This window comes from Planococcus citri, chromosome 1 (genome assembly GCF_950023065.1).
Source record: "Planococcus citri chromosome 1, ihPlaCitr1.1, whole genome shotgun sequence".
NCBI lineage: Eukaryota > Metazoa > Arthropoda > Insecta > Hemiptera > Pseudococcidae > Planococcus > Planococcus citri.
Window position 1 is genome coordinate 52,653,554 of NC_088677.1, and position 10,696 is coordinate 52,664,249.

General features: G+C 37.7%; 2 protein-coding genes across 5 annotated transcripts in view; one reads left to right on the forward strand and one right to left on the reverse strand.

The window, feature by feature from the left end:
- The window catches only part of mbl (muscleblind), a 368,573-nt gene that overhangs the window by 66,003 nt on the left and 291,874 nt on the right, over positions 1 to 10,696 (forward strand). The gene's annotated exons all lie outside the window — the stretch shown is intronic.
- Positions 2,400 to 7,655, reverse strand: LOC135832687 (phospholipase A2-like). 2 transcript variants are annotated; one of them, XM_065346086.1, is made up of 4 exons: positions 7,350 to 7,655; positions 7,117 to 7,291; positions 3,908 to 4,078; positions 2,400 to 2,612 (listed from the first exon to the last, which is right to left on the reverse strand). In XM_065346086.1, the coding sequence occupies exons 1-4, from the start codon at positions 7,483 to 7,485 to the stop codon at positions 2,534 to 2,536; spliced, it is 561 nt and encodes a 186-aa protein (XP_065202158.1). In that variant the 5' UTR covers positions 7,486 to 7,655; the 3' UTR covers positions 2,400 to 2,533. The 2 variants fall into 2 exon arrangements, with proteins under 2 accessions (XP_065202158.1, XP_065202159.1); XM_065346087.1 differs by having other exon boundaries at positions 7,117 to 7,276; positions 7,350 to 7,650.

The window sequence follows — 10,696 nt, forward strand, 5'->3', positions numbered from 1 at the left end:
AATTACTAAAAGGGTGAACATTAGGTGAGGTAGATAGATACTAGATATAGGATACGTATAATATAGATAGAGAAACTCGAGTTTATACCTTGTTTTTCTGTATCACGAAAGACGGGGATCGTCCAGGGAGGAGTAAATCAGAAACCTGGCAGAAAGGAAGGAAAAGGAAAGTACGTGAAAGAGAAGGAGAGAGACGCCATAAACGGAAACTTTTCACATCAAAAGCCAAAAGGGAACATTTTACCGCGGTTTACATATACAATGAAGTTAATTAGCATAGAAATCGAAAACGATAGGTTGCAAGCCGTCGACGCGACACGTTGCGCCTTGCAGCCGTAAATACTGTACAGTGTACGTATACCTAGTACATAACGCGAGCAACCAACACAGAAACACATAAATACCACCCCCAATCCCAATGTACGTCTACGTACTCGCTACACTGGTACCAGAAACCGTTAAGAATTGCATCGCGTGCTATACCAAGATGTTCTATAAATATTTATTCGAAATAATTTTCCACGAATATTGCAAATTGCATGTTGCGCCGAATGGTATATACCTATTCGTATAAGCGAGCAAAGTAAGCACCTAACGTTGCCAACTACCCTCCTCCGGTCCTGGTTTCTTTTGCTAACACATCCATATTCCATACTGTATTTCCAAACATGAAAATCTATCTTTCAAAAGAGTACACCGCACCACCACCGAGCCAGGCCCGCACCCCTTTGCTGTCTAGTGTCTAGTCGCGTACTTTTACCTTTACGTTTACCTGCCTAGCCGCCGACTATATAATAATTTTCAAAACCGAGTAATATGCGAAATGAAGTTGGTACATACTCGTATACGCTACGCCATCGCCATACCAAACGATTACTCGGTGCAACGCGCGTAATTGCAATATTCTGTTTATTTATTCTTTTTGCGGTTTTCGATAGTACCTATACACATGTATTTTGTGTACACATACGTACACGTAGACGTACGAGTAGATGCACATATGTAATACGTATAACTTCTAGAGCACACGTACATAACCTAGTATACGTATCTACAATTCGTATTAAATGTACGAGTATTTACCAAGTATAGGTAAGGTACTGTTATGTTGCACAGAGTCGTACTCGTACATCTACATATTCAAATCTAAGCACCTTCATACTACAGAACGAGCTTTGCTAACCCTGTTCCCTGCCTCCAATTCCTTGTTCTCATTTTCCTTCATCGCTGTACAGAAAAGTATATACGTATTACGTACCTCTACCTGCTTCTATGCTCTATGCGCATACGTCTGCGTACAATAAATTGCATATATCGTACGATAAATACATCGTCGATGTAATTGTGGAATTAATTACGACGATCCTTTCGTTACTACTTTGTTCGGTAATGTTTCGCTATCCCTTTTTATGAAGTAATAGTATGCATTCGTAGATTAACGTATTGCACGAGGTACGAATAAATTCGAATGAACCTAACATCACGTACAAGGTGGCTCAAAGTAATCTTCCTCGTAATATGTATTATTCAATAGCGTGGGTCAGCGTTGACTTTTTTTTAGGATGGAGGAGTGGGGGTCGAGAGGATCCTTCGCTTTTAGCATTGTAAAGAGAAAGACCGTTTCATGATTCACCTTCGTGATTTTTTCGTCGTGTTGGAGGGGCCTTAAAAAAGTACATTTCCCTAGCCTATCATTTCGTGCACATTTGTGATTTGGCGAATTTTGCTAATCAAACTCTGATAAACAACTTTTCATTGTAAAACATGACACTTGATTACAAACACACTAAGAATAGGAACACTGCTAGTTGCCGAAATAAAGCTGCACTTTGTAATTACTGTTTGTAAATGGTATGACTTGAACTCCCATCAAAGGCCTTTTTGTAAATCAACCTCAAGCCAACAGAAGGCAGTTAGGTTAACATGAGAAAGAGAATGTATCTGGAGAATGTCCGGTGTCATAATGTGTATTTACTTCAATACAAAATATCATTTCAAGATTTACGTAGGTATCATAATAAACAGTAACCATCCATTTCTTATGTTTTATGAGGTTTTGAAGTTTGAATACGGCCTCAATTTTGCCAACTTCGAAATCAATAGGTTGTGGGTAAGATTGCGACTTTGCCTCTCAAGTTATATAGGGTGGGGGAGGGGGGATTGTTTGAGGTCGTATACTTCACAAAATAATGGATTTTTGCTGTTTTGTAAGAGTTGAAGAATTTTTTCGGTTGGTCCTGGAGATTTTTGCACTTTCATGTTTCTTTTTGCACAACTTCGATTTTCCACTCATTAATTTGAATTTAGCGAGCATTTCAATCTGTAAGTATTTTTCGGAATTTGCGATTACCCTGTGAAAAATGTTCTCATATTTTCGAAAAAAACATTCAATCGGGGAATTATAAATAAAAATTGTAATATTTCACGTGCATATCGAGCAAATAGGTGATTACAATTTACATAGCATGTTTACTTAATAGGTTAGTTTAATTAGGTATCGCAGCCGTAAGTAGGTAATTACGTGTGTGCATTGTCATTTGAACGGTGGCATTGTTTTCCATTGAAATTCGACCGAATGATTTGACGCTGAAATTAAGCAATCTTCCGTGTTGCTGAAACAGTAAAAAAATAACAATCAAGATTATTAATATTAATATCCTACTGTCTACATGTAGCCTACATAAATACCTTTTCGAAAAATATGTTGTGGTTGGATTTCAGTTTTTTCAACATTTTGAGAGATATACTCCCTAAATTTGAAGCAGTGAAATTTCACTGTTTCAAATTTAGAGAGTAGGTTCAAAAATTCTAAATTATTTGGTTTTTGGAACATACCTCACCTCCCTCTCAGTGGGGTCATATTGATTTGAACGTTAAATTTAAAGTTGAAATACGATTTAGATAAAAAAAAATCCGAGAAATTTTATGTTAATTTTATAAAAATTGAGGAAAATTTTAAACTTTGTGCCTGTTTTTGTTGTTATGAAGTACCTTCTCCCTTCCCATGGGGGCAAAATGATTCATATTTTAGCCAGATGCAAACATGTAAAGGAAGATTTACAAATTCAAAAATTTGGTTTTTGGAGTATAATTTCCCTCTAGAAACGTTTCAAGTTTGCGACTTTATAAATGTATAAAAAAAGTATGAACCTTGTGAGTATGTTCGAGTGCTTACATAGGATAAGTACAAATGTGCGTCGAGTATCTCATAACCTTGTAGTTGGAAACAAAATTGCATTCACCCTCCCCTTTCAACACCAAACATCCAACCTAGTACCACCGACGATCTACTATCGTCTAATGTAAATGTCCATCGATCAAACGATGCTACTGATGAAAAAATAAGTGCAGATTTAAGAATATGCGATTGTTTTGTAATTGATATGTTTGAAAGCAAAATTTTCTTCGGAAAACGTATTTACATTTACATGCATACACATACACAACTACAAGAAACACACCTTTGGTTAAAATTACGATAAAACTGTCGACTGACACAACGAGGCGATAAGAGTATCTTATTTTAGCGTCGTCGTAAACCATATCCGTTCCAACAGTAGAATAACAACTAACGCAAGTCCATTTAGGCGACTGATTTTTCATAGAATTTCATACTTATTCTGATTCGAGTTGGAAAGGGAAATCGACAAAAATGTCAATTGGAGGAGAAATGATACATTAAATGTCAAAATTGGCCACATTATTTCCATTTTAAGGCCATTGTTGTAGAAATCCCCTCATGTTCTCGCTTCCCCGCGTTATTCCCATAGGATTGAAAATTTCCCAGGATATGGGAAAATTCCTACTAGGTCCCTTCACTGGGTGACCAGCTAGGTAGTAAAGTACAGGTACTTCTACTTGCGCTGTGCTTACGTATTAATGTTACTACGAATGTACTCGTACTTACTTGTTGACCTCGCAAGATGCGTATGGTGGTACTTTTTGAAAACAACGAGTTTCCAAAAAAGTGAAGTATATTTCGCCGATTAATTCTGATGAAAGCGTATCGGGCATGTCCGAGTTGGTGTTGACACGGTGTAAGCATTGGTAGAAAGCCTCATCGCAAGCGCAATTCGAACTTGACGTAACAAACAGAGAAACGACATAATTAAGAAATCAGTAGAGCTTTTTTTATTGAAAAAGTTGTAATACGTATTAGTCCAGTCATTAAAGACCCATTTTGTCCCATCTACGGGAAAAATTAATATCAAACAGATCTTTCGCAGATATTGTTCACAGTGGTCCCCTCAACAACATACTAAAAGTCCCCGCCCCTACGGGGTCCGGAACCCCCTTAAAGGGGGGTGGGACCTCCCCCAATTTCAGTTTTTCGCTATTTTCTCCTCCGCATTGCATTTTAGCGAAAAATATGTAATACATAAAAGAATCTACGTCAAATTTCCGATCTAATGATGTATCAACTTTCCTTGTAGGTTCAAGGGGGGTGGAACCACAACCATTTAAAAAAGGGGGGTTTCCTGAAAAATACATAAAGGATATAGTCGCCTATGGGGGGGGGGTGAAATGGCCCCCGAAAGCGTTTGAGTTGATATTAGCATGGAAGGTGGATACCATTGAGAAACTTCTGTGTGAAAAATTTCAGATCCACACCCCCTCCCTTTTTTGGGGGACTCCCCTTTTTTGACACTTCAATAACACTTTTCTCAGCCCCATTTTAACCGATTTTGAAAATTTTTCAGTATGTTATGTATAACCTTATTAGGTATCCCCACAAAAATTTTCAACCCCTTACCCTCATATTTACCCCTCAAAATGGCGTTTTTTTTCATTTTTTCATGCCTATTAAGAATCAAGATTGCAAGGTACAATTTTAGAAACACGTTTTTTGGATGTATTTTTGACCCCCAAACATCATGTACTTTTTTCGAAATTTTTGCTTTGGAGCGCCGCGCTGAAAAGTTGAAAAAATGTGTCTTAACTGGTTGGGGGGGGGTTGGGAACCATGAATATCAATGAGTAGGGTGTCGTTTTCTTATGATTCGATACCGCTGATCACGAATATGACGTCAGATTTTGTTTAACACTCACACAGCCCCTCCGGAGCCCTCAGCCCCCACCTCAATTTTTGATATTTTAAAAATAAACTTACTTTGATGATTTTGGTGTCGTTTTCTTACGATTCGATACTGCTGAGTACGAATATGACGTCAGATTTTCTGCTACGCCCACACAGCCCCTCCGAAGCCCTCAGCCCCCTCCTGAATTTCCACTATTTTTGAAGTTAAGCTACTTTAACAACATTATGGAATATGACGTACTGTCTAAAGAAAACTTGATGGAATTGGTTGTATGTAGTTTATAAATAAATGGGTAATTCTCAAGAAAAGGTCAGTTTTGATATGCATAATTTTGAAAAACAAAAATCATTTTTTTCAAGTGGGAATCATTTGCATAAATGTCCCACATCCCTTTTCTAGTGTTGGCCTCAATTCAATCCCCCGCGCTGTTGCCCCTGACTCCCCACACCCCACCCACAAAATAGTAATAATTAGGATTCGACCCTCATTGATGTGTAATACGTCGGTTGATATGTTTTCGAGGTTGTAGTACATGTTCGAATCGGGAGTTATTTTTTCTGTAGAGGTGGAAGGTGAGGCGTGGGGAGGGGGAAAATGTTAAATTTTGCTTGTATTATTGTGTTATATGTCGACTAGCGTGATTGTCCTTCGGCTTCAATCTCAACGTTTTTTCATTTCCAGCCTTACTTTCTGGACATTATCTGATTTTTAACACGTAATAAAAGTGTACCTACTTATCATGTAAAATAACTTCCCTTTCTCAATTATATGATTTTTGTTTTTCAAAATTATGCATATCAAAACTGACCTTTTCTTGAGAATTACTCATTTATTTATAAACTACATACAACCAATTCCAACAAGTTTTTTTTAGACAGTACGTCATATTCCACAATGTTGTTAAAGTAGCTTAACTTCAAAAATAGTGGAAATTCAGGAGGGGGCTGAGGGCTTCGGAGGGGCTGTGTGGGCGTAGCAGAAAATCTGACGTCATATTCGTACTCAGCAGTATCGAATCGTAAGAAAACGACACCAAAATCATCAAAGTAAGTTTATTTTTAAAATATCAAAAATTGAGGTGGGCTGAGGGCTCCGGAGGGGCTGTGTGAGTGTTAAACAAAATCTGACGTCATATTCGTGATCAGAGGTATCGAATCATAAGAAAACGACACCCTACTCATTGATATTCATGTTTCCCAACCCCCCCCCCCAACCAGTTAAGACACATTTTTTCAACTTTTCAGCGCGGCGCTCCAAAGCAAAAATTTCGAAAAAAGTACATGATGTTTGGGGGTCAAAAATACATCCAAAAAACGTGTTTCTAAAATTGTACCTTGCAATCTTGATTCTTAATAGGCATGAAAAAATGAGAAAAAACGCCATTTTGAGGGGTAAATATGAGGGTAAGGGGTTGAAAATTTTTGTGGGGATACCTAATAAGGTTATACATAACATACTGAAAAATTTTCAAAATCGGTTAAAATGGGGCTGAGAAAAGTGTTATTGAAGTGTCAAAAAAGGGGAGTCCCCCAAAAAAGGGAGGGGGTGTGGATCTGAAATTTTTCACACAGAAGTTTCTCAATGGTATCCACCTTCCATGCTAATATCAACTCGAACGCTTTCGGGGGCCATTTCACCCCCCCCCCCATAGGCGACTATATCCTTTATGTATTTTTCAGGAAACCCCCCTTTTTTAAATGGTTGTGGTTCCACCCCCCTTGAACCTACAAGGAAAGTTGATACATCATTAGATCGGAAATTTGACGTAGATTCTTTTATGTATTACATATTTTTCGCTAAAATGCAATGCGGAGGAGAAAATAGCGAAAAACTGAAATTGGGGGAGGTCCCACCCCCCTTTAAGGGGGTTCCGGACCCCGTAGGGGCGGGGACTTTTAGTATGTTGTTGAGGGGACCACTGTGAACAATATCTGCGAAAGATCTGTTTGATATTCATTTTTCCTGTAAAAATTTCTTTAATGACTGGACTATATGTACTTGACTCGTCTGTTTTTTTTTTTTTCAAATGAGCAAAAATAGGGATATGGGCAAAGGCACTAGGGAGTCAATTACAAACCTGGTGTAAGGTAATTCGTTGTGTAATCCATATTTGGTTTGATTGGCGCTGATGGAGAGTGGACAGTGATCATGTTCCCTACAACAGCTATCCGTTTTGACGAAAGTTCCCAAGTGGTCAAAATGCGAAGATATGTTGCCTGGACCGCACCAGTTGGTTCCTGTCATACATTCATCTACATTATTTTATGTTCGGTGAGTACGTTCAAAGTACTTGTACATCGTGAGACGTACCTGGAAAAGTGAATTCAACGTTCGATCCTTTGTACTCGTTCGCACTTCTCATCAGAAACAATACCATCCATCGTAACCATTGCAAATTGCTCATAATGCTACTGTCATATGGAGAAACGACGTCGGCGTCGTTCATACCCACGCATAAATTATGTCCACTACGATCGCTTTAGTTATCTGCACGTTATCGTTTCGTATCGTATTGTTTCCAAAATATGTACTCGTAGATGACACCAAGGAGAGACAACAGACGACATTCGTTTCGTATAATACTCGCACTTTTGCGATATCCGCGGTAAATATGCGAGACTGTTGGGTAGGAGGTAGTATTCGTCATACTTGTTTGTAGTTTTCTTATCAGCCTGTCTTTGTTCCGTAACTCACCTACCTGCCTTACCTAATATCTACTACATATACCTTGTTCAACGATTATAATGCTCGCATTACCATATCGCAAACAAACTGATATCCTGCTACCTGAAAAGTGAAAATGAAAAAGAAAAAGAAAGAGTGTAGTAAGTATTGGCAGTTGGCAACGTAAACTGAAACTCGTACAACCAAATTCTTTCGTCGAGGTCGAGATATTCGAGGATAGCCTCAATTTGATTTTGCGGTTTTTCCTTCGCCAATCTTTTTATAACATGGAAACGAAGTTCGTAAGAAAATGCTTTCAAAATTCGATCTTGGTCGATGGGTGTGACTTCTTCAAGTTTTGCGTAGTAAGCACTTTTCAATGCTTCTACATCGTCATATTTTTTGACAAGCTTTTCGATAGTAATCGGGTAATGAGTGGCAACAGTTGTGACCTTTGGGAGCAGCAGCGCAGCGTCTCCTGTTTTTAAAAAAAAATTAATAAGAAAACAATAATATTGAAGGTGTCTTTATAAACGCAGTCAAAGTTCTATAGTTTTAAATTTTTATGTTTTGAAAACTATTCGGCCACTTGTTTTCGTCGAAAGATCGAAAAATTTTGAAGAGATAAAGGCGACGTCAAAATTTTTTCAATCTTTTGTCCAAAATGAGACGCTGAAAAACTTGGAACCTTGAAATCAGAACTTACATGGAACTGCGTTCTGTAACGACGCCTTAACGACAGTATAAAAAATTGGCATTTCCTAAATTGAGCAAAAATCAAATAAAACCGAAAACCAACTATTTCTCAACAAGAATGTTAAATTTTCTCTCATACTTAAATATTATTCTGCTGTGTTTGAAAGGCAACTATTGAATTTTTCAACTTTTCAAGTACAAATGGTAAATTTTTCCAACTAAACATGAAAAATTGCGCTGGGGGCGAGCTGCCCTCTCTTTAAGTACGTCTTTGATCGATTGACATCAATTCACTGTCATGATCATGCTTGTATTGAATAAAATTTGATCCCTTGGTAAATCTGAACCAGAACCACTTCTCTTTCAAGTATAAGGAAATCAATGAAGTTGTTGCGAGGAATTGCAAAATCAATCAAGTTATTGCAAAGATTATGTAATCTTATATGTATTTTAATTAATCCAATTGATCAATTGCAGAATTAATCAAGTTATTGCAAAGATTATGAAATCTTATATGTACTTCAATTGATTCAACTGATCAATTGCAAAATCAATCAAGTTATTGTACCTTAAGGAATTGCAAATATTTACTATTTCAACTGGCTCAACTGGTCGAATACACAATGTACAGTTCCAAAATTCACATCATATAAAGTGAAGTTTTACGAACTGAATTTTCTTCATTGGTAAATTCCAGAATTCGTTGTTCACGGAATGTTTAGTGCCGCTTCTAAATCGAAGGTCACACTGCAAGCACTACTGGAATTCATGTCATAATCTTTCATCGCCTGGGATGCAACCTCTCGCTCTTTATGTTGTTTATATGCCTCCAATTGATCTTCACTGAATGAATACTCGGCATTGTTTTATATTTTTGACATTGGGTGCATTGGTCTTTTTTTGGGCTTGTATGTACTCAACGGCGAAAGCTTAATTTAGACTAAACACTTAAATTCATAAAATAAACTTTGGTTTTTGAGTTGAAAGTCAATAGGAAACATTTTTAGTCCCTATTTTCGGCGGCGTGGAATAATGTAGATATGGACCATAGCACGCTAACAGCACTGGATTTGTCTGAAAGCAAAGCATACAAATAACTAATAAGGCAACTAGGACATTTTTTGAAAAAGCAAAAAGCACAAATAACTTACTTCGATTCTCATTTTGCGCTCGTAGTTACGGATGATGTTAATCAGTGAATCATAAGTGTCTTTGGAGGAGAGATATGGGTCCTCAAGAAAAGAGCATTTCCGAAAAATCGTGGTTGTTTCGCTCTAGTCGCATGCTAAACTTGCTTTGAGAAACATGGCCCAATAGAAAATGTGTCGAACTCTCTGGCTTTGCCATCAAAATCCAAGAATACTAGGTAAAGATTAACTATACTGAACAGCTGAAAATTTGAAAATCGCTTATTTTTGAGTAAATTCATGTTTGAAAGACTTTTTCTTTCCAAATACTATTACTCTGAAACTATACCGAAACATTGAGAGATATCATTTTTGGATTTGTGAGAACACTTGAGAATATAATAGTAGGGTCATTCCATGTCAACTCAACCAACGTTTTTGGGTCATGTCCTTCGATTTTGGTCAAATTTTTTTTACAATATCTACCCACCCAGTAAGTAAGAAAGCCGCAATCAGTTTGGTCCCAGCCCCCTCAGGGGGCGGGTGGGGGGCTTCCATTATTTTCACATTGTCTCGAGGTACTCAACTTCAGCCGCCCATTGCTCCAAAACTACTATACTTTGATCAAAACTGATTTCACAGTTCGAAAGGGCATTGAATTTTGAACTTTTTAAGCATTTTGAAATTTTCAAAAGTTGAAAGTTGAACTTTCAATTTGAAAGTTCAAATTTCAAAATGGCGCTGTAAGTGGGAGCTACCATTTAAAATTTTGAAAAAATTTCCATAGATGTACATTTTGATACTTTTTTGAAATATTTAGGTTTCGAGTTGGGTCTCTTTGACGGAGGGGGAGCACCCCCACCCCCAAATTTGAGTGAAACTTTCGAAAGATAATCTGGGGCATGTGATATATCGAATTGTATGTTTTCGGCAACGCTGAACACGAATATGACGTTAGATTTTTGATAGGACCCCATCCACGTCCCCCAAAACCTCCCCAAAGGGGGTAAAAGTTCAAAAAAGTGTTTTGTTCGTGCGACACATGGAATAATATGTTTTTGGTGACGCTGAACACGAATATGACGTCAGATTTTTGATTGGACCTCATCTACGGCCCCCAACAATTTTTTTGGACTTTTACCAATTGGGGGAGGTTCTTGGGGGCCATGG

Coding starts and splice junctions, on each gene's coding strand:
- LOC135832687 (XM_065346086.1), bottom strand. CDS start 7,485: ATGAACGACGCCGACGTCGTTTCTCCATATGACAGTAGCATTATGAGC. Junction 4,079..7,116: donor AACGAATTACCTTACACCAG/GTTTGTAATTGA, acceptor TGTTACGTCAAG/TTCGAATTGCGCTTGCGATG. Junction 2,613..3,907: donor GCATCTTGCGAGGTCAACAA/GTAAGTACGAGT, acceptor TTACTGTTTCAG/CAACACGGAAGATTGCTTAA.